General features: G+C 46.0%; 1 protein-coding gene across 3 annotated transcripts in view; it reads left to right on the top strand.

Annotated features, from left to right (window-relative positions):
- Positions 1-27,624, top strand: part of ANGPT1 (angiopoietin 1) — a 1,129,183-nt gene that overhangs the window by 545,122 nt on the left and 556,437 nt on the right. For all 3 annotated transcript variants that reach the window (XM_069621500.1, XM_069621501.1, XM_069621502.1), the window contains exon 3: positions 17,334-17,455. In XM_069621500.1, the coding sequence (XP_069477601.1) occupies positions 17,334-17,455 (122 nt within the window). The remainder of the gene's footprint in view (positions 1-17,333; positions 17,456-27,624) is intronic.

The raw sequence follows: 27,624 nt of genomic DNA, 5'->3' as shown, positions 1-27,624 counted from the left end.
GTCTGCTGATGTCAGGCTCAGGGGCGGGGGATTTGATTTAGTGCCGCAAAGGCAGGTGAGCCAGGTCGATGCGGCGGAATGATAGGATTATCACAAAATGGAGGCTGATTTCGAGTGCGATAAGGGGCGAAAAGTCGGGTAAGGTCCATAGGAAAGTTTCCTACGATCTACCGATTTATGCTTACAAACACATGGCCGACCCGTAGGGACAATAAAAAAAAAGTCCCGGAACTCTCCTTTAAAGAACACTGCTGCTCTCCCACTCACATTTCTATCCTTCAAACAAGGATATAAATCAATTTTAGTTTTTTGCTGCATTTCACAGTGACAGCCCCTTATTGCCTTGACACTCTGAAATACACTCCAAGCAACCATGTTGGTCCTGGAAGCCTGCAATCCATTAGTGTTGGAAGCTATTTAAGTGAGCTGGGCAGCGTATCTTTCTGCTACTGTTCAGCCAACCATGAAATGCTCAAGTTACCTTTGTGAATAAGGAGATCCTGTGCATTTCTAAAATGAGTGTAAATAAAAAATGTTCATCCATTGCACTTTTTTTAATCTGCACTCAATTTTGAGAATCTTTCCCAGTTTGTCCATTCACTATAGCACAACTCCTGCAGAATGCTCACCCTTCTGTGGGTAATATATTGATCATGTGCAGTCCTGAACATTGAAATGCATATTGATTCATTTGAAAGCCACAGTTTTTCAGAAGATAGCTCAGTGTGGTAAACACTAAATACACAAGAGAGTTGTGGGCATACGCCAGATCACAGTTTCAATTTCCATCAAGGTAGACTCTGCCTTTCCTATGTCTCAGGGTGATACATTTATTACGTTGGTATATTTACTTTTGTTATAGTTAAACCCACTATGCTACAAAACGAATGGAACTCCCAATATAGCGCTAGCTATAAGAACTAAAATAGTATCAGTACGATGCAGGTTTAGAGCTTGAATTCACCAAACATGGTTTGTGAAAACTAGCAGCCACTCCAATAAAGAGCGAAAAGTGTTAGTCGTGAGAGGTCAATAGATTTCAAGGGTGTGGAACCAAAGTGTTGAGTCTCCTATCATGGCTTTCCCAGTGGACTATACAGTGATCCAAATTACCACCAAAATCAATGACTCTTACCACCCCTTGCTCCTGTGAGTTTACCATGGCATTACAAGCAGAGGAAAGGCGATGTTAGTCAACATATTTGGAGTCCATAGGACTCTGTGTGGATTTTGACAGAATTTCTGAAAGCAGTAATTGCTCTGCAGTAACTCCACAGATTAATAGCATTAAAGTGTAGGATTTGAGTCCAGCATGGTGCTGGTGTTATATCATCCACTTCAACACCAAACTCAGGATTTGGCAGAGTGGTAAAAATGGCAGCAATTCTGTTACCGCCAAAAAGGGCCAGAAACAAAATTAGCAACATTTCTTAACTGCTCTGCCAAACTCTGAATGAGCGTAAAAGTCTTTACGTGCTCCCACTGTTAGCTACACCTCTCTCCCAATCATTACCATTGCTACTAGGTTTACACACACACACACACCCATCTACTTTCATTCTCTGACATCAACCTCTGCTTGTTTCTTATTCACATCTGGTTGTCCAACTTTTGCTCACAGCTCCATCAATGTTCTATGTTACACCATATTTCCCATTCTCCTTTCTTGTACGCTTTTAACCACACCCTCTCTAACTCTGTTAACTAATCTGTCCATGTTTCCTCTTTTTGTTCTCATCTGTGAACTTCTCCTGTTGCCACATTTCACCTTATTGGTTTTGTCTCAGATCAAACCTACTTTCACCTTACAAATTAGCGTGCTGTGTAGATCACGTCCAGCCATCTCTATCGCTGTCTACAAACTGGTCACTCAAGTCCCCACTCTGACATTTTATTAATCTGCTACATTTCATTCACTGCCTTTTTTGCCCTGTCTATCCTTCTGCCTCTGTTGCACACTTTTTTCTTCATTTCTCTTTTAACTTCCTTTTCTTGTTTTATTTATTTTAATATCCCACCCCCTTTAGTTGTTTTATTTACCTCCTACCTTCTTTCTGTCTAATTTGTAACCTCACCACTATCTTTCAATATATCTTTATGTCTTGCTTTGTCATTTAATTATTTTCTTTCTCAACCTGTTTATTTTTCTCCCTGTCTTTCAAATTCTATTTTCAATATTACTTGGCATACTTTCTTTGTTGCTTCTATTTTCTTTTATTTCAGTACTTACATTTACCCTCCTTCACTACATTCTCCCTTTCTTTATTTCATTTCCCTTGCTTTATTTTCATATATATGTTTCTTTTTATCTGCTCTTCCGTTCGTTCTACCTTATATTTTCTTTCCCTCATCCTATTTCTCTGTTATCCTTTTTTTTCCATTATTTTCTCTCTTTTCTTTCTGTCTGTCTTATTGTTCTTTCTCCTTTCCTCTCTAAATGTTAAATGTTAAAGGTATTTGTACCACACACCATCACCAATGGAGTTGGTCCACAGGCGCTCTGGCAGATCTGCAAACGAGAAGGCGGGATGGGTTAGTAGGATGGAGAGATGTCAGTCCGTGTGTGCTGTTGGTGCGGTTTATGTGTTGTTGCGGTGTGGTGAAGTGCATGCAGCCTGCGGTGCGAGAGGTGGTTGTGTGTGTTTTTTGAGTGAGTTAAGTATGCAGAAATTTTGAGCTTTTTGGTTAGTGGGTTATGTGTTTTGCAGCTAATCTTCACAGTATGGCTGAATGCTTAGATTTCGGGAGTCCTTCATAGTGCCAGAACAGCTAGTTTGTGGGTCCTGTATAGTGGCAGAGAGGCCCACGCCCAACAGAAAAATTGAGTACAGTACCATACACAGCTGGATTTGAGAAACAATTGAATTATTCAGTGCAATTCCAAAACACAGTTAGACCTGAGAGTCCCGTATAGCGTGAGCGATGCCTACGCCAAACCAAACAATTGAAGATTTAGCACGGCGCACTCCCTGCTGTGTTCTATTGAATTATGAGTAGTGTTGTATTCTAGTGAACTATGTATCCTGTGATGGGAATGTCTATTCTCCTCCTTGGGGGTCGGAGTCAGAGTTGTGGTGTCCACTTCCCTACTATCTATGTGAGTTTGTCTGCTGGAACTTTGGGTATGGTACAGGCCGGGATGCTATGGATGAGTCGTCTAACTGCTTCCATCTTGGTCTGTCTATATGTTCAGTCTTCAGTGCCCCCCTCTTGTGGCTATCTCTCATTATGTCTTATGGTATGTCGTGGAGTGCGTTCCTTGGATTCTGTTCGTGTTCGGGTGTTTGGTGGGACTGTGATGGGTATCTTTATTCATTGTTGTTTTAGTGGTGTGGGCGCTCTTGTGGGTGGTTTTCTAGTTACGCAATGAGGAGCCAGGATTTGAGCAGTTTCCTGAATGCTGGGTGGTTTCTTGTGTTGCGTATGTTCATCCTTACGTTTTACTTTCCCCCGCACTATCCATTTAAGATGCCTTCCCTAACCCCAAAGGGACTCTTGACTTGGAGTTTAGTCATGCCACTTGTCTGCAGCACCTGTGGAATGGTTGTACAGGGAGCGCAGGAGGTATCATAGGCAGTTCATGGGTTGCCAGCTGCTGTTTCATGTGACCCTTAATTTGAGTCCATGGAAAAAAAGTGCTAATGTTGCACATTTTATGGCATTATGAGTCTTATTTAAATTGTATCTTCTTACATCTTTAACTATCTTCTTTGGCCTGGGACAATAGAACATCTTTGCATCATTGCCTTCAATGTTATTACAGTGTCATATCAGAATTAGAGCATATTCTTTTCCAATGCCCCTTGTCAATTTTATCTGTCTTGAGTCGCTAGTTTTTGGTCAACATTATAAGAATCCCTCCTACAGAGTTTTCATGAAAAGTAAATGCACATGTGATGTCATCAGTGATGTCATCAATGACATTTGTGATGTCATCTTTGATGTCCTGGGTGTTAGTGATAGCAGTGCACAGTGGCGTGAGTTATGGTTGCTTATGTTACCATAACTGACGAATTTCTGGGGTTTTTCGGTTTTACTTTGAACCATAACGTCACAGAATTTCATAGGTTTTTAGTAGCGCAACCTAACCATAACGTCCCTTTAACAAAGTTTTTTCACGGGATTTCATAGGTTTTTAGTAGCACAACTTAACCATAATATCCCTGACTTCATATACATGTAACATAGAACATACTAACCCCCTCGTAGTGATTTTCATGTCCGCGGACTACCGCCATGTCCACGGACATATCGAAAATCTGAGCGTGGTGAATGTAAATTTAAATAGTGTGCCCCGTAAAAGATAAAGAAATGCCATCTTCTTTAAAATTAACAGCATTACTGGCATCAATATTCTCAGTGTTACAGAAGAACATACCAGCCGTAAGCATGAAGGCACACAAGCCTCGGTTGATGACAAAAAACGGAACTATTTTCCCATATTGCCCTAGGTAGTAATCCAGAAAAAATTACTTTCGCATTTGGAAGGATCTTCATTACGGCTTGAACCAAGAGTTCCAAATCAGCCAACAAAGTAGGGGCACTGACGTTGCCCAAATGGAAAGCACCATAGTCTAAAACTATCACATGCGGACTGTTCATCGTGGCCATATCCTCACAAACTTGTACAATTCCCTGTACATTGCAATCAGGCACAGTGCTCCACACCACCTCCACTCCTTTCACATCAAAGTTTTTTGCAACATGCTTGCATTCAGCGTACTGCTGTAAACCATGCACAAACATATCTCCGAGCACCAACACCCTGACTTTCTCCACTTCTGCCATCTTCACTACACACAGTCTCTTTCAACACAAATCCACAACCTCGACATCTGATTGGCTGATCCGTACAGTCTTCTTTCCATGTTGGATTTCCTGGAAAAACCCAGATGTAGCACGCCCTGTCCACGAACAGCCGCGGTGTCCGCGGACGACGTTCACTTTACTCTCTGTGCCATTCCCTCATTGCATACAGCTAAGCAATCACACAATACGAATAATGTCCTCAGAACACCCCCATTTTGTGAATTTCCGAACATTTCAGGACAATTATCATTTCATTATTCAACATATTAAAATTACAAATATTATACTTTCATCTTGTACTCTGCACACAATGCTATGTTTCTCCATTAATAGCTCAGTATACTAGATAGAATCCCATAATACAATGCTATTTATATCAATGCATCGTTCAAAGCACTAATAACGGTATGATATTTATTGCAATATCCTTGAAACTTTTTTCGCAACATTATAATAAAAATCCCTAGTACACAAATTCCATGAAAAGTACATACATATGTGATGTCATCAGTGATTTCATCAATGACATTTGCGATGTCATCTTTGATGTCCTGGGTGTTAGTCTTAGCAGTGCACGGTGGTGGCGCGAGTTATTTTTCATAGCTCACCATACCTTGCGATTTTCAGGGGTCTTTCGGCTGTACTTAGAACCATAAAGTCCCTTAAACAAACTTTTTTTAATATCACGCAAACAATATACAAACATGGCGTGCAAAAACCAACTTCTTACAGATGGCTTTACACAGAATGTTGCAAAGTAAGAATTTATACTCGTTCACAGTGAAGGTCAGCTGCTTCCATTTTTTTCTCGGGCCCCGGAGAGGCTCACGAAGCGGACTATAAGGTTGTATTGTGTTTTGACCTTGACAGACAGAGATTGTGATGAAAGACTTCTCTTGAAAGAGTGTTGCTAAAACGTAAGAGAAGATAAGGATGAAATTTCTGAAATGAAACCACTTTTATATATTATATCACTATGTGAAAGATCGTTGGCACACGCGGAGTCGTATTTTGGGACTGCACTACTTGTAGACAATGTAAATTGCAATTGTACTGTAAGTAACCCTTTAGATTATTTTATACCAAATATAATTACAATAGCGTAGCATTAAAGACCGCTCAAGTTGAACTTGTTCGTTGAAAGTGGCATAATGTTTTCTACCGCGCACTATCACCGCCAAATTGATCCCCTGTCATTTAGAGGGCTCTGAAAAAGGCAGACGACACAGAGTGGGTTAATAGAAATAATTTAACCGGTCTATAGGCGGTCAAGCGCTCTACTCGATGTGCCACTTCACTGCAGCCTGTCAAGCGGCACAGTGAGTACAACGCTCGCTTTGACATCCGTGCACACCTTGCTACCGCAAGTTCGAATCCTGGCAAGGCCAAACTCAGCCTTTCATCCTTCCGTGGTTGATAAATGAGCACCACACACCGTGGTTAATAATAAACACCGCTTAGATACCTCACGGTTCTTAGCGCTATATGAATGGGAAAATATTATTATTTTATTATTAACATACTCCGTTGCACTATCTTCGATAGCAAATAGTTTCACGCCCTAATAAATAAAATGATGATTTTTAATCAAGATTGGCTGGTGAGACTAATTTATGTTTTTTAAAACAGGTACGTGGCCCCATTTTGCCTATGTCACGATTTACAGACTCCAGCGGATGGGGTCTTCAACTGCCAGGTGCAGGTGTCATGATGCCTACCTCCAAGGAGCCAGGTCCGAGCCAGCTACCCCAGAGGCAGGCATCATTTCCCCCAGGGGAGTGCCAGCGGGCCCAAGCTGGGGCCCTTTGGATGCAGTCCTGGCGCCTTAGGCACCAGGCTCATGTTGGACCTCTGTCCTGGCACCTTAGGCGCCAGGCTCATAAAGCTAGACATGTGTTCAAGTGTTTTAATGTGCACTTACCTGATGCAGACCATGCTGCCACATCCAGGCCCTCTTGAGGCCTGAATGGAACTACTTTACCTGTGGGACTACTTTCCACCCGAGTGTGGTCGGGGAAGGATACATACCTGATCGGTGGAAGGATACACACTTGGAACTTCAGCCAAAGCTATTTAAACCACACCCGATCAGCAACTCACGCTTCGCGTTGTTCTGCTCCTCGCAGCTGGACGCTCACCGTGTCGGCTCCTGCATCTGGACCTCAGCCACGCCTGTCAGTATCCTGGGTCACCTGCAAAGGGAGACAAAAGACCTTACCTGCTAAATCAGCACCACAGAGACATCACACCGACGATCCTGAAAAGGAAGACATCATTTTTAAAAGCATTTCGCTACGATCGCTGCAGCGCTGCATTTCACTCACCTATCCTGGACGCCACCATCTTCAGCAGCGATCATCCGGATCCACAGCCACTTCCCAGAGCCTAGAGAGAAAAAGACAAGAACAAGGTGAGAGAAGGAAGGGAATAGGAAAAGCTCAGTTTCCTTCTAAGACTTACCTGTTGGGTCATTCCCATTTCATTTCGGGTCTTGCCGCTTCCAGGCATTTTCCGGACCCCGGCCCCTATGGGGAAAAAAGACAAAGACATTGAATGAGCGAATGCAAAGACATTACCCGAGCGCTCATCCAGAACTTACCTGTCATTTACTGGAACTGCACGTTTCACTTCGGGTCGGCGCCATATCTCCGGCATTCCGAACCCCGGCACCTAAGGGGAAAAAGACAATGAACCTTATTATTAAGCTTGGACTTTTGAACTTGCAACAGAACTTTTACAGAGCCTTACCTGAATAGTCAAGCTTACCTGAACTCCCATCAATCCTCAATCCAGAGAAGTAACTGGGTTTCAACGCGCCCCTGCATCAGAAGCAGGATAGAGAGCTCATCCTTCCTGACCATAAGGTGAGACTTCACGGGTAATCGTGGAAGGGTATCGTGGAGGGTTGGAAGAGAGTGGGAGGCTTGAGCATAACTCAGTCAGTAGGTAATACTCCCTTTTCACGCACAGGGGAATATTCCTGCGAGCCAGAGAAGCCAGAGTAGAGGGGCCCTTCCTGTCCATCTTCAGAGTCCTGCGCTTCACAATTGAAGAAGCATCAGCACTCGAAGCCAGACCTGCGCCTCCGTGGGAATCAGGTGAGCATTACAGAACGCAAAGCCTACCCACAATTTCCCACCCGGGCGCTATGGAGACTTCCGAGACTGACCAGCTGGCCCAGCTTTTTGGGGAATTACGGGCAGAGGTGCACTCAGCCCGCCAGGAGACTAACGCTCTCAAAAGAGAACTGATCCTATCCAAGGAAAGAACAGATGACCTAGCCAAAAGGTTATTACAGGCCCAGGCAGGGCACACTCCTTTACCTAATTACGGAGACATTTCCACATCAATGGGTTTGAATAACCCGGTACAAATTAATCTACCTGGACACATGCCTTTGGCCCCGCCTGAACGTTTTGCGGGGGATCCCAAGAAATATGCCGTCTTTGTGAACCAATGTCATTTACACTTTCTATGCAGACCCGGAGCCTTCCCTAACGACCAGACCAAGGTAGCCTTTATTCTTTCTTACCTCAGTGGCAGTGCTGCCGATTGGTCTATTCCATTGGTAAATCAGGATGATCCCATTCTCCAGAATTTTCAGGGCTTCCAGGCCAGCATGGAAAGATGGTTCGCTCGACACTCTCAAGGACAGGCCCTTGATAACGAACTGCTATCCTTACGACAAGGTAATCAGGATCTTCTGCCCTACGTTGCCACCTTTAACAGACTGGTTGTGGAAACTGAATGGCCAGAAAACAAAAGGATCACATTGTTTCATCGAGGCCTGCGCAGAGAGCTTAAGGATGTTCTAGCTCAGATAGTAAACCCACCCCAGGTCTGCGCAGACTACATAGACTTGGTGGTTCAACTTGATCACAGACTTCAAAATAGAAAAGCAGATCTGTTCAAGTATGAAACCCGAGTACCGATCAAAACCCACGCTAACTCCAAGAGTACCGACGTATCCGAACCTATGCAAATCGGTGGTGTTAAAGGACCATTAACGCAGAAAGAACGAGAGAGAAGGCGGCAAATGCAACTTTGTCTGTATTGCGGAACTTCCGGTCACTTTCTTCGAAATTGTCCAGTTAAACCACCTAAGAAGGTGGTTGGAGCTACTGATAACGAATTATTGACACCTGATTCGGGAAACGACCTAGCCCGACAAGCGTAGGGGTCTGCTTGCCGAGCTTGAAAACTAACTCTTTGACCTCGCATTTTGTCATGCCAATGGTGCTCGTGGACCCAAAACAGCCTCAGCAGTTGCATGCTATAAAAGCATACATCGACAGTGGCGCTATTGGAAATTACATAGACCGTGAATTGGCTTCCAGGATTAAGCTTCCTCTCCGCCCGAAAGTAACCCAAGATGTCATTACTACAGTAGATGGAACCGAAATAGCCTCAGGGCCTGTAACGCATTCCACGGTTGAAGTGACACTGGTGGGTCAGGATGGACATCGGGAAGCAATCGTGTTTGATGTGATCAAGGCCCCACAATTTCAAGTAATTCTTGGAATTCCTTGGTTAGAAACACATAATCCCAGAATTGACTGGCGAGCAAAGAAGATAAGTTTTCCTGATTGTGAACCAACTTCTTATCCAAGAAATCCAGCTATGGGTCTAGCCTCAGCAACTTCCACCCCTGTACAGCTACCGTCAGAATACCAAGAATTCCAAGACTTTTTTCAGAAAGAACAGGCTAACACGTTACCTCCCCATCGGTCTTATGATTGCCAAATCGATCTGGTACCCAATGCTCAACTACCTTGTAGTAGGATTTATGCTCTTACGGAACCTGAGAACCTGCATTTGTGTCAGTATTTAGATCAGTACCTAGCCAATGGTTTTATTCACCCGTCCAAGTCTCCTGTCTCCTCAGCTCTGTTCTTCGTGCCGAAAAAAGAGGGCGACCTTAGAACATGTATAGACTATCGCGCCCTAAATCAAATAACGATTAAGAATCGTTATCCTCTGCCCCTGATCCCTGAGCTTATCGACCAGGTAAAAGACGCTTGTGTGTACACCAAGTTAGATCTCCGAGGAGCTTATCACCTGGTGCGTATAAAAGAAGGCAACGAATGGAAGACTGCATTCCGCACCAAATTTGGGATTTTCGAATATCAGGTGATGCCCTTCGGGTTGTGCAATGCACCTGCCGCCTTTCAGTACTTTATGAATGATGTTCTTCGGTAACTTATCGATGTCTGTGTCATTGTTTATATTGATGACATCCTGGTGTACTCTTCTTCAGAATCCAATCACAGAAAACATGTTAGGGCAGTTCTTGAGAAATTGCGCCAGCACAGACTATTTGCAAAGCTCGAAAAATGCGTTTTTCATACCACAGAAGTTGAGTTTCTCGGATTCATCCTAACACCTCAAGGAGTCCGAATGGACTCGCGAAAGGTGGACGCCATCCTCAAATGGCCATATCCTAGCTCGGTGAAGGGAGTTCAGAGCATGCTCGGCTTCGCCAATTTCTATCGAAGATTCATCCCGGAATTTTCCCGAACAGTCCAACCCATCACAGCTCTCCTAAAGAAAAACAAACGCTTTGAATGGACTCTTGAGGCCGAACAAGCCTTTCAGGACCTGAAAACCAAATTCACCACTGCACCTGTATTGAAGCACCCACACCCAGACCTCCCTTACATTGTGGAAACCGACGCATCCAGTTCGGCCATGGGAGCTGTCCTGTCGCAAAAAGACCCAGAAACTAACCAACTACACCCTGTGGCCTTTTGGTCCAGGAAATGTTCTCCTCCTGAAATCAACTACGCAATTACCGACAAAGAGTTACTGGCTATTAAATCTGCTTTCAAGGCTTGGCGTCACTACCTTCTCGGGGCAAGACACACCATCACCGTAATTACGGACCACAGAAACTTACAGTATTTAAAGACGGCCAAAGCTCAATCTTCACGACAACTCCGATGGGCTCTATTCTTTGCGGATTTTGATTTTGTAATTACCTATCGCCCTGGCTGCAAGAATGGAAAAGCGGACGCCTTATCCCGGATTGTCATGGAAGAACCTAATTCGAGCTTAGAACCTGTGCCCATCATACCTGAGCAAAGAATCTTAGGCTTAACTTCATTGCAAACTATTGAGGACATTCAAACGCAAGTAAAACAACTTCTAGACTCTTCAACCTTACTGGAATGGAGTCAAAAGGGTCCTCATTACACCGTTAAGGATGAGTTACCCTACTTCCAGGAGCGGTTGTTTCTGCCAAGTAAAGAATTGCAAGAACTTGTTATTGCCCATCATCATGAATCTTTAATGGAAGGACACCCTGGTATCGCTAAAACGGAGGAAAAAATCAAACGCCACTTCTGGTGGCCTTCTTGGAGAAAAGACATAAAGTCTTTTGTTCTGTCTTGCAGAATTTGCGCCCAAAACAAGGCTCAAAAGAAAAGGCGAGCCGGCCTACTTCAACCCTTGGATATTCCACCTGCACCATGGCACACCCTGTCAATGGACTTTATAACCGACCTGCCTCCTTGTGCTGGTTACAACACAATCCTTGTAATTGTGGACCTATTCTGCAAAATGGCCCACTTTATCCCTTTAAAGGGTTTGCCTTCAGCTTCCACCTTGGCCAAGGAATTCCAGGAGAATATAGTTCGCATACATGTTTTCCCTTCCATATTAGTCTCGGATCGTGGAAGTCAATTTATCTCCCATTTTTGGAAGAAGTGTTGCCAACTAGCACAGATAGATGTGCGGTTATCCACCAGCCACCACCCCCAGACCGACGGACAAACCGAGAGAACCAATCAGACTCTCGAGCAATATCTTCGGTGCATGTTACACCAATCCGAGTTAAATTGGAAAGACATCCTTTGGATCGCAGAATATGCATACAACAATTCAGTGCATTCTGGAACCGGACAAACCCCTTTTTATACTTTGTATGGTCACCATCCTCGGACTTCTGACTTAGATCCACCTCTGACCCTGGAAATGCCTGCAGTAAATCATCTGCATTTCACAATAACCCGAGCCTTCAAAGAAGCTGCAACTCATTTACAGCAAGCCAAGAAAAAGTATAAAGAAAACGCTGATTTGCACCGAAGTAAAACTCCTCCTTACCAAGTAGGAGACCAGGTATGGCTAGCAACTAAACATTTACCCCTCAAGGGCCCGCAAACCTTCAATCCCAGATTCATAGGACCTTATCCCATCAAGGCTATAATCAACCCAGTGGCCTTTAAACTGGATCTACCGTCCAACATGCGTATTCATCCAGTTTTTCATGCATCACTTTTGAAGCCAGTACAACCAGGAACCCAATTGTCCAAGCCTCCAGATCCAGTTCAAATTGAAGGGGAATTAGAATTCGAAGTTAAAGACATTTTAGACTCCAAGGTGGTAAAGTCGAAACTCTTCTATCTTGTTGACTGGAAGGGATATGGATCTCAGGAGAGATCGTGGGAGCCTAGTAACCATGTCCACGCACCTCGATTAGTACAAAGGTTTCACCGGAGATTTCCGAACAAGCCAAAACCCCCGGAGGAAAGAACCTTGGGAGGGGCCTTGAGGGGGGGTACTGTCATGATGCCTACCTCCAAGGAGCCAGGTCCGACCCAGCAACCCCAGAGGCAGGCATCATTTCCCCCAGGTGAGTGCCAGTGGGCCCAAGCTGGGGCCCTTTGGACGCAGTCCTGGCGCCTTAGTCGCCAGGCTCATGTTGGACCTTTGTCCTGGCGCCTTAGGCGCCAGGCTCATAAAGCTAGACATGTGTTCAAGTGTTTTAATGTGCACTTACCTGATGCAGACCATGCTGCCACATCCAGGCCCTCTTGAGGCCTGAATGGAACTACTTTACCTGTGGGACTACTTCCACCCGGGTGTGGTCGGGGAAGGATACATACCTGATCGGTGGAAGGATACACACTTGGAACTTCTTCCAAAGCTATTTAAACCACACCCGATCAGCAACTCACGCTTCGCGTTGTTCTGCTCCTCGCAGCTGGACGCTCACCGTGTCGGCTCCTGCATCTGGACCTCAAACACGCCTGTCAGTATCCTGGGTCACCTGCAAAGGGAGACAAAAGACCTTACCTGGTAAATCAGCACCACAGAGACATCACACCGACGATCCTGAAAAGGAAGACATCATTTTTAAAAGCATTTCGCTACGATCGCTGCAGCGCTGCATTTCACTCACCTATCCTGGACGCCACCATCTTCAGCAGCGATCATCCGGATCCACAGCCACTTCCCAGAGCCTAGAGAGAAAAAGACAAGAACAAGGTGAGAGAAGGAAGGGAATAGGAAAAGCTCAGTTTCCTTCTAAGAGTTACCTGTTGGGTCATTCCCATTTCATTTCGGGTCTTGCCGCTTCCAGGCATTTTCCGGACCCCGGCCCCTATGGGGAAAACAGACAAAGACATTGAATGAGCGAATGCAAAGACATTACCCGAGCGCTCATCCGGAATTTACCTGTCATTTACTGGAACTGCACGTTTCACTTCGGGTCGGTGCCATATCTCCGGCATTCCGAACCCCGGCCCCTAAGGGGAAAAAGACAATGAACATCTTGGACTTTTGAACTTGCAACAGAACTTTTACAGAGCCTTACCTGAATAGTCAAGCTTACCTGAACTCCCATCAATCCTCAATCCAGTGAAGTAACTGGGTTTCAACGCGCCCCTGCATCAGAAGCAGGATGGAGAGCTCATCCTTCCTGACCATAAGGTGAGACTTCACAGGGAATCGTGGAAGGGTATCGTGGAGGGTTGGAAGAGAGTGGGAGGCTTGAGCATAACTCAGTCAGTAGGTAATACTCCCTTTTCACGCACAGGGGAATATTCCTGCGAGCCAGAGAAGCCAGAGTAGAGGGGCCCTTCCGTCCATCTTCAGAGTCCTGCGCTTCACCATTGAAGAAGCATCAGCACTCGAAGCCAGACCTGCACCTCCGTGGGAATCAGGTGAGCGTTACAGCAGGTCCAAATATGCAACTTCATGACCCTCACCATTTTATGGGACAATCGCCAAGGACCAATATGCCCTTATGCAGTACTAGCGGCTACAAACAACATACCAACTAATAGGGTGGTCTAATGGCTCGTTGTTGGAGCAACCTTCCGATTATCAGAGCGACCATTTACTGCTTTTATCATAAACCAACAGCCTATCGACCGCAAAGGAACAACGCATGGCTCAAAATAAACTGTTGCTGATCGACAGCAGAGGCAATAGCAAATCGCTGAATATTCACTAAACATTTCATGTGAAATAAATGTACTTTACCAAATGTACAATCCTGCTGTTTACTTTTAAACCACAGTTTCATATTCCGAATTGTGGCGCACTGAGTTGTAAGCTGATCTATCACCCTCTGTTCCGCAAAGGAACATTGCGTGCCTCAACATGAACTTTTGCGGATCGACAACAAAGACAAATGCCAATTGCTGAATATTCTCTAAACATTTGATGTCAAATAAATGTACTTTACAAAATTTACAATCTTGCTGTTTGCTTTTAAATCACTGTTTCATATTCCGAATTGTGGCACGCTGTGTTGTGACATAATATGTGTTTTCTTCTGGGTTCTGTGTAAAGTCACTTGGGACTGGAGAGGACTGGGCGCGTTTGATGACGCACCCTGTAACGTCACGGAGAGAGGCGGGGAATATGAATGCTTTGATAATATCAGACATAGGGGCGGGAGATATGATTTAGTGTCGCAAAAGCAAGTCAGCCAGGTCAAAAGCGCCAGTCATAGGATTATCACATAATGTCGGCGCACACCAGCCGGATTTAGTGGACAAAAAGTCGGTTGACGCCCATAGGAAATTGTACTATTAGCGGACAAAAGGAGTGGTCTTAAAACACTTTCACCCTGACAACGAACAATACAAACAACGTTCTCAGAACACCCCCATTTTGTGTAATTGCAACCATTTCGGGACACCGCAAGTGTTCTTAGAACACATTCAACTAGACAGATTACAATACGGACAGCGTCCTGAGGACACGCCCAGTTTGTGTATTTACAAACTATTAAGTACACCGCAAGTGTTCATAGCTCATTTTTACCTTCCTTGCAAACAAAAATGACACATACTCCATCCTCTAAACACCCCACCATTTAGTTTATTTACAAAATGTCAGAACAGTCGTGTTCTCCGCGGACAAATCGAACGAAACAAAAACGTCTAGCACATAAAAAAACAAAGCATTGAACCTATCTCATACTCCCCCCCCCTCCCAAAAAACTCTTACACACCAACACAGGGCACTAAATACAATTTTTTATCCACGTTTCACCGCGCTGTACGCGGTCGACGGCGAATACAAGATGGCGGGCGCCACAGAAAATCTGACGCGCTCCACGCCCCTCGCTGTCCAATCAGCGAACACGTCACATGTCCGCGGACATGACGCAAGGCCATGGGCCAATTGGGGTGCTGTCCGCGGAGCGAACAGGGAAGTCCGTCCGCGAAGCGAACACAGATATCACTATTTTTTTTGCCTTACATTTTGGTCATTTTTTTAAAAACTACTGGACGGATTTACACCAGGCTTTTGGGACCAGGCCGCCGCTCCTGCCACAAATTTGGTGTAAATCCGTCCATTCGGTCTATGGGAAAAAAAAAAGTTTTGGGACCCCCCCTAAAACTTTTCCACCCATGGACGAATCCTCACCAAACCTTGCAAAAATATTCAGAGTGGGCCATATACTTTATTTGCAAAGTTTGGTGAGGATTCGTCCAGGGGGAGCGAAGTTATAAGCCGCCCAAAAAGTGCTCTTCCTATGGAAACACCAACTTAACCATAACTACATGGCCACTACAGTGGCCATGTAATTATTTGTATAGAACCAGTTGGCTAAGATTCCCAAACCCAATCTAGTAATATATCAAACACAGTTCTAATTCTTGTGCTTTTAGAGTAGGTTTTGAAAGACTGTGCATGTACCCTCTGATGTCTTGTTCCAGTGTTCTGGTTCTGAGAGGGATGAAAGGTTGCCAACCCTCTCTGGGACCTTTTGCTTGAATTTGCTCAGCTAAATAAGTAGCTTGTGATTCGGGACATTTTGTTGATTCAAATAATTTTGAACCATTCCAATTTCAGTAAGTTGAAGTTTGTTCCAACAGGTTCGAACTGGAGAAACTATCAGTGCTCATAGTATTATTCTTTTCAATAATGGTTGTTTAAATAGTGTATTACCCATCTTTTTGTCTAGGAATAGTTTTCACTCTCTTGAAAGTGGTATCAGTTGCATGAATAATTAGATTAAACAGCTACGTCCCACATTTGTAAAAGGATTTTATTTCTGATTGTGCTGGACTGCTTGGTAACAATTGCATTGATGGCATTGTGAGACATTTGTAATATACCCTTATAGACAAAGGGAGGAGTTGCTATTGCCCGAGCCAAAGCAGAGGGTCATAAATTGAGGAAGGGTCACTATCCCATGTGATAATGACCACTCCTGAGGTCTACAAGGCTATTAGCTCTTGGTGGTAGTAGCAATACATGATTGTGGCTTTCAACCCCACTGTGGGGGATGGATATGGCCTTTAACGTCCCGCCAGCCTGAGCCCTTGCCCAGGTAGACCCAAGCAAAGTGGGGGTGAAAGCCATTCACACACCACAGGGTTTATCTGTGGTGCAAATGTTTATTTCCCCCTCAGGAGACTGGCAACGCTTATGCAGCGAATCTCCCGAGGGGAACAGATGGCCACTGTCATAAGGAAAAGGGACAAAGTCCCTTTTCCATTTCCATGGCAGAAGCCAGGAGATGGGAGGAGCGCCGGGACCGGAGCACAAATCTTCAATCCAGCAGGTAAGTGGGAATTGAGGGAGGGTGTGGGTAAGGGGTAAGGATTGTTTTGGGGTAGGGGGTGCAGAGGCAACAGAGAGATGCTCCCTGTTGTCTCTCCATATTAAATAAATAAAATGATGGTGCCACCCAGGGATGGGCTTTCGGTGGCTGGAAGCAGATGGTGGAGAATATGTATACCTGCCCGCTGTTCCTGGAACCTGATTGGCTAAGCACCTTTCCTGGATGCGCGTTTTAGTGGTGAAGTAATACACAAAAGAGAACTAATACATTATATGTGATTTTATTTTGTAGTGTTTATTTAACGAAATTGACTTCATATGTTGACTATTTTAATTGCAAACTTGATTAAATTGGAGTTGGTTTAACAAGGGCATACATTAGGCGTCATATAAAAGTGAACAGTTTTTCTATGAGAAAGTGAATACATTTTTTCATGTTTTTACCTTTCTCTCTGATATGATATTGTACAGAAATAACTTCTTCCTGACAAGAAGTGTCTTGTTGAAATAAATGTTGCCTGAAAATTGTAGTTTTCCTGAATGTGTTTGAAGTCAAAATGCAGTCAATACCATTCTGATTGGTTGAGAAGAGGTCAGTAACAATCTGTGTGCTTATTGTATTTTTTCTTGAAAGCATGGATGGCTTATGATTAGTAAAAATAATTACTTGATTATGTTGGTTCATTTCAAAGTAATTTTTTATTGTGTTTATATTTAAGGTTTTGAACCAAACCTCAAGGCTCGAAATCCAATTGCTTGAGAACTCACTATCAACGAACAAGCTAGAGAAACAGCTGATCCAGCAAACACATGAAATCCTCAAAATCCACGACAAAAACAGGTACAGCGGCTTTTCTTTGCTTAGATATGCTTTGACATGGTTTCAGTGTGCTAGAGGAGGCCTGTCATCTTCAGGTTCTCTACTAACATACTTACCTTTAGATAGTTCACGAGTTAAGCATTCACCTCTGTCATGAGGCTATCCCGTACTTTGCAATTTTGAATCCCATAACAATTGGACTCTGCTTGTCCTCCTTACAAGATTGATAAATTGATGTCATTCAATTAGGTAATGATATCATGTGTTATTGCAGCTCTTGGAAAGGGAGGGAATATGAAACACACACATTATTAGAAACGATAGCTTAATATGTGGTCATGTTTAATTTTTGTGGCATCCAGTGTTGAGTGTAAGTATCCTCAAACCTGTTTTCATTGTTCCAGCTTTTTGTGGCTCATTGCACATTGTAATTACTGATGATCATTGAAAAGGAGGGAAAGTATGACGTACAAGGGGATTTATCACAGAATGCATATCACCATTTTAGATGGTCTGACTAGTGTCTGTTGAACTCAAAGCTTCAGGAAGAGAGTACATGTTCCGAGGTTGAAATGTTGCATCCATTATATTATGTTATATCATGTTCTTTATGTTATGCCATCCCATCTTGTTGCAATGAAATTATGCTAGATGGTTGCAAAGGCAATACCATAAAATGTATTTGGTTCCCTAACGAAGGACAAACAACAGTTTATTGGTCCTAATTGGGGATCTATTTTCAAAGGGCGGGACCTTGCAGAGTCCAAGCCAAGAAGGCTGCAGAGTCCGTCTTTTATTCCTGACCCTCTGCCGGTCCTTTGCACTCCTCTCCACTGCACAGCTTCCTCCAGCCCCTCATCCGCACTTACCCGCTGCGGGCTCTGGCTGCCTCCATTCATGGTCTGCAGGCCCTGAACCTGGAAGCCCAAAGCACAGCACTTTGTGATTCTGTATGTGACCTTTTGTGCCTCGGACCACAGGGTTCAGTCTACAGACTTCTGATGCCTAATTGGTATTTGCAGGGTGCAAAGGCACAAGGGGGTTGTCTGTACTCGTGCTTTCTATATGGCAGAGGAGAGGCACAGAGCACCCCAGCCAAGATTCTCTATAGGGTAGTGCTGGTCAAGCAATCAAGGCCTAGCTTCTCAGGAGGTGATGCTGGATTCGCTGACATTCAGTGTCCCGGTTCTTGAGTTCAAGGGCCTTATCTTTGAGTTCAAGATCCCTATTCTTGAGCTCCACTTGTTGTGCCAACTCCTCTTTCTTAAGCTCATGGCTGGGGGTTTGGAACAGAGGCCGCAGGAATGGTGGCGTTCCCAGAAACAGATTCAGCGACAACCCCCGGGGCAGAGTCCTCATTGGGTGCAACCCCCCCTTCAAGAGTTTCACCATCGGTCTGGTAGTCCATCAGGGCAGCTATCAGCTCAGCCCTAGACTTATCCACAAAGTCTAACTCCCTGGCTTCACAAGCACTCTGGAGAGCCGCTAAGCTCATCCGAGTCAATTTACCATTCACAATAGATTCCATTGCTTGTAATGTAGTTATCTTGTACACAACTAAACCTCAATTTAACAAAGTGCAGATATTTTGTAAGTAGCACGGTTATACACTGATTCCTAAAACCATAAGCATCCCACCGATGTCACCAGCGTAAAGACTGGAGGGGGTGTCTGTACTTCGACTTTGTATATGGCAGAGGAGAGGCACAGAGGACCCCAGCCATGATTCTCTATACGGTAGCGCTGGTCGAGCAATCAAGGCCTAGCTTCTCAGGAGGTGATGCAGGCTGGTTCTTAAGTACAGTGTAGTCCCCAAGCCCCCACAAAGGAATGTCCACACACTGTATAAGTTAAAAAAACAGTCTTTATATAATTAATATTCAAGATTATGTACACTACCACAATAAATCACTTTGTGCTCAGAAAATCAATGGCAAATATATACAGCTCTAAAGTGGTACCACAATTATTATCAGATCTCATTAAAGTGCATCAACTATACTCTGGTCAAACGTCACACAGATCACTTAATAAAGGCAGCCAACAATCGACATAGGAGGAAAGCAGTTGGTTAGAACAATTGGCAGAATACTGGCCCCTACCACTAGACACAGTTCTGTATGGAGATCCCCCCACCTGGGCAACCTGTAAAGTAAAGATATATCACAAGCCCAGTTCATATATTGTTCTAGAAGTCTTATTTCCTTCTAAGATAGTTCTACAACCCCAATGTACCTGGAATAGCAGAGTTCGACGTCGGGTTGTCGACAGATCCTTCTTGAGCAGCTCCCTTTAAAGCAGGAGCCACGAATTGTAGAGAACCCTCGAAGAAAGTGAACTCGGCATCGAGGCGGCAGCTTCGTTCCCAGCGGTGCTCATCGTCGACGAAGCGAAGGCATCCTGCAAGGAAGAGGTGTGCGGGGCACCTCGATGTCAGTGATTCAGGACCGCAAAGAGATTGTGAAGAACTGTGGCCCAGCAAGGGCGTCGAGTCATCCGGCGTTTCTACGGTCATTGGGTGGCGGGAAACCCACCGGCGGATGCTCCTCAGCGCGTCGGCGGCCTGGCATTCTCTGGCGGGATAAGGTGGGTGGCGGTGCAGACAAGCACGTCCGTGAAAGAAAGTCTTAGGCAAAGGAGCGTGCGGCTCTGGTCGTCGGTGCCACGGCGTCAAACGGTCTGTACACCAAACCAAAAACACGAAAAGCTGCAGTGCCAGGAGTCTCATATGGACTTCTGGAAAGAATACAATACAGAACATAAATGAAAAATGGCTACAGGACAAGAACAGGGAGACCCTGTCCCTCCAATGCATTTCTAGCATCATAGTCGCCCCCCACCACCCCAGACTAAGGTTAGGGTGCCTAATCTTCCACGAGATAGACACCCTCATCCAGACGGTCACATTCCTTCTGGAAAGGCCATCTGAATTATCGTGACTCTTCCCTGGTCTATGCTCTATGGTGAAGGCTAGCCCTTGCAGGCTAATGGACCACCTGAGCAGTTTTTGGGTTCTCACCCTTCATCTGCATAAGCCACTTCGGGGGCTTATGATCTGTTTGGACCTTGAAGGTAGAACACGTAAGGTAGGGCCTAAAATGCCTAAGGCTACAAACTATGCTGAAACATTATTTTTCAACAGTAGCCCACCCAAGTTCTCTACCCTTGAGTTGTCTACTGATGAATATGATCAGATGTACCCTCCCTTTGTCATCTAACTGGGACAAGACAGCTCCAATTCCGGTGTCACAGGCATCCATCCGGACGATAAAGGGTTTGCTGTAGTCAGGCTCACACAACACAACACAGGTGCCCTACACAGAATTTCTTTCAAACCTGAGCTATCTGGCACTTGGTGGCCTTGATAGTGAGGTTAGCCCTTTTCAAGGCCTGCAACACATCATCCAGATTTGTCAAGTGCTCTTCCCAGGTGGAACTGTAGACGGCAATATCATCTAAGTAGGTCCAACAAAAGGCCTCCAGCCCACTGAGCACATGATTGACCAATCTCTGGAAGGTGGCAGGGGAATTCTTCAACCCAAAAGGCATAACCCTAAACTGGTAGAGTCCCTCAGGTGTTGAGAACGCTATCTTTTCCTTGGCATGGTCCGTCAGAGCTATTTGCCAATAGCCTGAGGTAAGGTCAAAGGTGCTCACAAATTTGGCAGCAACTATGGTGTCCACAAGCTCGTGAGCACTGGGCAATGGGTGCATGTCAGTTTTGGTGATGACATTGGGCCTCATTACGACCCTGGCGGTAAGGGGTTAGCGCCAGCGTTAGCTGCGCCGACCCCTTACCGCCAATTACGAGTTCCCTTTCCGCCATGGCGGTATTTACACCTGCTTTTAGTGGGTGTAAAAAACCATGGCGGTAAGGGAACTTGGTGTTAATTACGCCACCGTAATTTACGGTGGCGTAATTAACGCCTTCCCCACTCCCATTATGCCCTATGGGGCAAAAATGGGAATGGGGAAGGGTAAATGGGGATTGGGGATTTACCGCCCCGCCAAGGTCGGAATGGGGCGGTAAATCCCCTTACCGCCATGGCGTTAACGTAGTTAGCACCATGGCGGTAAAGTCACGGCCCTGGCGGTAACTTACCGCCAGGGTCGTAATGAGGCCCATTGACTCCTCGGTAGTCCACACAGAACCTCCAATCCTTGGTATCTGCCTGTGAACTTGCCTTGGGGACAAGGACCACTGGACTGGACCAGGGACTGGTTGAGGGTTCAATAACACCCAGATCCAACATCTTGGTGACCTCAGCCTGGATGTGGTTCTTAACTGTATCTGACATACGTAGCACCTGATTTTGACAGGCACACTGTCACCAGTGTCAATTTCGTGCCTACACCACAGTGTAAGGCCTGGTGTCAGTGAGAACAGAGAGGCATACTGCCGGAGCAAAGCCCTGCAGGCCTTCTGCTGCTTTGTCGTCAGATCTGGAGAGAGATGTACTCCCTCCACTGAGCCATCCTTAGGGTTGCTATGCAGCAAATCAGGAAGGGGCTCATTCTCATCCTCTTCTTGCTGTGAAGCTAGCAAGAGACATGAGACTTCTGCTCACCTGTGGAAAGGCTTGAGCCTGTTAACATGGAAAACCTGAGGGGCTACCTCAGGGGCTCCCAGGTCAACCAGATAATTGACTTTGCCCATCTTGGAGATGATCCTGAAGGGTCCAGTCCACTTGTCTGCCAAAGCTCTAGGCTTGATAGGCTCCATCACAAGGATTTCCTGTCCAGGAGTCCAATCCACTTGCAAGGCTTTAAGGTCATGCCAGTATTTATTCAATTCCTGGCTGGCCTTGAGATTCGCTGTTACCTGACCCATCATCTGTGTCATCCTCTGTCTGAGGCCTAACACATAGTTCCCCACTTGGTTGTTGGGACCTGGAGGGGTGGCTTCCAAGCCTTCTTTGATCAAGGCAAGAGGCCCCCTCACGGGATGTCCAAAGAGTAACTCATAGGGGCTCAATCTAACACCCTCTTGAGGTAACTCTCTGCAAGCAAACAGCAGGCATGGCAGGAAGAGATCCCATTTCCTCCTTAGGGGCTCTTCCAAAGCACCTAGCATGCCCTTGAGAGTTTTCTTAAATCTCTCAACCAGACCATTGGTCTGGGTATGGTAAGAGGTGGAGAACTTTTAGGTTAGCCCGCACTCTTTCCACATGGTTTTCATGTAACTAGACATGAAGTTGGATCCTCTGTCAGAGACAACCTGCTTGGGGAATCCAACATGGGTGAAAATGCCCAGGAGAGCCCTGCCAACCACCTTGGCAGTAATAGTCCGAAGGGGTATAGCCTCAGGATACCTGGTGGTATGATCAACCAAGACCAGGATGAACCGATGTCCACCTGAAGTGGGAGGGTCAAGGGGACCGGCAATGTCAATGCCCACCCTCTCAAACGGTGTGCCAACCACTGGCAATGGCTGCAGTGGGGCAATGACACTGCCTCCAGTTTTGCTAGACAACTGACAAGTTGGGCAGGTCCTGCAGTGGAACTCCACTTCTACTCCCATCCGGGGGCAGTAGAAATGAGCAGAGAGCCTCTCCTTAGTCTTCTTGGTACCAAGATGACCAGCTAAGGGCACCTCATGTGCCAACTTCAGCAGGAAGGGCCTGTAAACCTGGAGTACCACCAACCTCTTGAGGGCACCAGGTTCAGGCTTAGTGGGCTCACTAACAAGGAGCTCACCCTCTCAATAGATCTGAAATGTCCTAGGATTCTTCTCCTTGTGCCTGGGACAGGGCCTGTTTCCTAAGACCCTCGTGAGAGTGGCACTCTCTCTGTACCTTACAGAAGTCCGCCCGGGAGGGTCCCCCTTCAGCAAACACGTATTGAAGGTCGGGGTGGTCGACTGGGTTGAGACCCTCTCCCACAGGAGAGTCTTCTGTCTCTTCTCTCACAGGAGTTCACTTTGTATTTTCCACTGGACCCAGCCCGTCCGGAGCATGAATCCCAATGGGTGCTGTAGGAACAGCAGGAAGAGAAGGAGCCCCCTTCACAGAGGTGGCCTTCTTGCACTTCTGTCTTCTTGCCTTAGGCCTTGCCTTTGGATCGGGTACCTGACTCACAGCAAGACCCTGTGTCACCTGTGACCTAGTGACTGCAGCAGCAGTCATGGGGAGACAATCCAAGATAAACCCCAACTCTACTAGATAATTTCCTAACTGAATGTTAGCAGGGACACTGTCCTGAACCAGGACTGGAAGCTTTGCTGTCTTGTCTCCAATCAAGATTGTGACTAAGGCTACAGGCTATAATTTGGGAGGCCCACCAGCTAACCTGCCGGTTCTCAGAGGAGCACCTACATACTCCTCTGGCTTGAGCAGGGTCCTGTCCACTACTGTCATGCTTGCCCCAGTGTCTCTTAAACCAGTAGAAGGCTGGCCATTCAAGAGGACACTTCTCAAATACCTATGGGTGTTCTGCGGGATAGTCGCCAGTACTTCTGCGTACCGGTCCCAGGCCCCAAGGGATAGTAAGAAAATCTCTACAGGAGCACTGAAGATGATCCGTGTAGAGGAGGGGAGGACAGTGGCCTCCACCTCAGACATGGGGTAAGGGTAGCTCAGGCTGACAGCATGTACTCCAAGTGCCTTACCTTTACACCTGGAGTCACCCATCTTGTGATCCAGAGCCCCACATTCTCAACAGGTGCCAGGAATGCTGGGTACAATACTGGAACCACTGGGAGCCTGCTTTGCAGCAGGTGGACGACTACTCTTGTTTCCACCCACAGATGACTTATCCCCACTAGATTTTTGGGTTTTAGGAGAGGAAGGTTTTGGTTTAATAGACTGTGATTGCATCTGGGACTCCTCAGCTTTCTGAGTGGTCCCCTTTTCTTTGTCCTTGTCCTTCCCACTGGAGTCCTGAGGGGACAACCAGTGGGAGACCCACTTGTCAGCCAACCTAGCCAGCTTAAAGGGATCCAAAGGGTTCTGGTCAGCCACATACTGACGCAGCTCTGGTGAACAGGCTTCAGAAAAAATTCTCAAAAAACAACAGGTGGGACAATTCAACAAACGTTTTCACTTTGTAACCATCAATCCACCCCATCATGTTGATGTGCACAGCACTCACCCAGTCAACCCAAGACACATTGGGCCTCATTAGGTCCCAGGCGGTAAGGGGTTTACGGCGGCGTAAACCGCGACGACCGTTACCGACTGATTCCGAGGTCCCTTAGCGCCATGGAGGTTTTAACACCTGCTTTTAGCAGGTGTTAAAATCCATGGCGCTAAGGGACCTTGTTGTTAATTACACCACCGTAATGTACGGTGGCGTAATTAACGCCTTCCCCACTCCCATTATGCCCTATGGGGCAAAAATGGGAATGGGGAAGGGTAAATGGGTTAATGGGGACTTACCGCCCCACTCACCTCGGAATGGGGCGGTAAGTCCGCCAACCACCATGGCGTAAACGTAGTTTACGCCATGGTGGTAAAGGTACGACCCAGGCGGTAACTTACCGCCTGGGTCGTAATGAGGCCCATTTTCTCTTTTCTTAAATTCCCTGAACCTTTTAAGGTATTGGGTAGGTGTCTTGCCAAACCTGGCAATCAAAGCAGACTTCATGTACTCATACAGACCCCTTTCTTCCACACTCAGTTTCAGAATACAGTCATATACAGTCTGAGGCACTCTGCTTAACAAACACGTAGCCCAATCTCTCTTATCAACATCATGAATTACACAAGCCATTTCAAATGCTTCAATCCACTGGAGGATATCAGAACCCTCCACAAACACACCAACTAAATCTTTCATAAACTTGGTTGCTGGGGACCTGACATTCTCAACTGGTTTAGCTGAAGTCTCCACTCTACCTTTCTCTAGCTGGATTTGCTGACATTCAGTGTCCCGGTTCTTGAGTTCAAGGGCCTTATCTTTGAGTTCATGATCCCTATTCTTGAGCTCCACTTGTTGTGCCAACTCCTCTTTCTTAAACTCAGCATCTATTTCCAGCATGCGATATTCAAAGGCCAATTTCATCCTTAATAACCCAAGTTTCCAAGGAATGGCTGGGGTTCGGAACAGAGGCCGCAGGAATGGTGGCGTTCCCAGAAACAGATTCAGCGACAACCCCCGGGGCAGAGTCCTCATTGGGTGCAACCCCCCCTTCAAGAGTTTCACCATCGGTCTGGTAGTCCATCAGGGCAGCTATCAGCTCAGCCCTAGACTTATCCACAAAGTCTAACTCCCTGGGTTCACAAGCACTCTGGAGAGCCGCTAAGCTCATCCAAGTCAATTTACCATTCACAATAGATTCCATTGCTTGTAATGTAGTTATCTTGACACAACTAAACCTCAATTTAACAAAGTGCAGATATTTTGTAAGTAGCACGGTTACACACTGATTCCTAAAACCATAAGCATCCCACTGCTGCCACCAGCGTAAAGACTGGAGGGGGGTGTCTGTACTTCGACTTTCTATATGGCAGAGGAGAGGCACAGAGGACCCCAGCCATGATTCTCTATACGGTAGCGCTGGTCGAGCAATCAAGGCCTAGCTTCTCAGGAGTTGATGCAGGCTGGTTATTAAGTACAGTGTAGTCCCCAAGCCCCCACAAAGGAATGTCCACACACTGTATTAGTTAAAACACAGTCTTTATATAATTAATATTCAAGTTTATGTACTCTATCACAATAACTCACTTTGTGCTCAGAAAATCAATGGCCAATATATACAGCTCTAAAGTGGTACCACAATTATTATCAGATCTCATTAAAGTGCATCAACTATACTCTGGTCAAATGTCACATAGATCACTTAATAAAGGCAACCAACAATAGACATAGGAGGAAAGCAGTTGGTTAGAACAATTGGCAGAATACTGGCCCCTTCCACTAGACACAGTTCTGTTTGGAGATCCCCCCACCTGGGCAACCTTTAAAATAAAGATATATCACAAGCCCAGTCCATATATTGTTCTAGAAGTCTTATTTCCTTCTAAGATAGTTCTACAACCCCAATGTACCTGGAATAGCAGAGTTTGAGGTCGGGCCGTCGACGGATTCTTCTTGAGCGGCTCAGTTTAAACCAAGAGCCACGGATCTTCAAGATCCCTCAAAGAAATTGAACCCGGCTTTGAGGCAGCAGCTTCGGTCCCAGTGGTGCTCGTCGTCGACAAAGCGAAGGCGTCCTGCAAGGAAGAGGCGTGCGGGGCACCTCAATGTCAATAGTTCATGTCCGCAAAGAGATTGTGAAGAACTGTGGCCCAGAAAGGGCATCATGTAGTCCGGTGTCTCTAAGGTTATTGGGTGGCAGGATAAGGCGGGCGGCTGTGCGGACAAGCGCATCTGTGAAAAAAAATCTTAGGCAAAGGAGCGTGCAGCTACGGTCATCGGTGGCATGGCGTCAAGCGGTCCCCTCTTCTGGGCAACACGACACGCAGCATTTACAGCGATACTCCGAACCCTGGTCGATGGCAATGGATTTCGACGGCATAGATGTCTGGGTGCTTTACTTCGTTCTCTTCGGCGGTCCCGTCTCCGGTTGGCAGCCTTTCGAGGGTCTGACTTCCAGGGAGCTTCAGCGAAGGTTAGCGGTGCTCCTTGGTCCCTCGGAGCATGGGAAGAGGGCGCCTAACCAGGTCCTCTCCTGGATCAGTCTCGACGGCTTTCGGCTTTCAGATTTCAGCGAAGGGAGACAGTAGTCAACCTTCTTCTTCAGGCTCGGCTTCGAGATTCAGTTTCAGTTTCAATGTTAGTTTCAACTCCAGCTTCCGAACACTTTCCAGTGGTGAGAGGATATAATATTCTGGCTCTCATCCACACTGCTGGGTCACACACAGCAGCAAATCATACAAATCATACAAAGGGGCATTCATGCAGTCAGTCAGCCAATCAGGCATACAGTGCATTCAGGCCATACTCCTCCCTCTCAGACACACACAACAAGGAATGTGTATTAGGACAAGTACCCAGCCATTCAACACTACACACTGCATTCATACCAGTTTCAGGCAGGGCTGTCTCAGTCATTGTGTCATACACCACTAACTAGACATCCACAACAAGAAGTGCATATTGGTCACACACTCCATTCACCCAGGTCCCACCCTCAGGGTCTACCCACAACATACAGTCACTGGGAAGGCTCCAGCCATTCTGGCCTGGACTTCACAACAACAACACCATATATGGAACTTACACCCAGCAGCCAGTCAGGGGGAAGGGAC

The sequence above is a fragment of the Ambystoma mexicanum genome, chromosome 5q (genome assembly GCF_040938575.1).
Source record: "Ambystoma mexicanum isolate Mex_15411 chromosome 5q, UKY_AmexF1_1, whole genome shotgun sequence".
NCBI lineage: Eukaryota > Metazoa > Chordata > Amphibia > Caudata > Ambystomatidae > Ambystoma > Ambystoma mexicanum.
The sequence above is the reverse complement of the archived record's forward strand: the minus strand, read 5'-3'. Positions and strand labels throughout refer to the sequence as shown.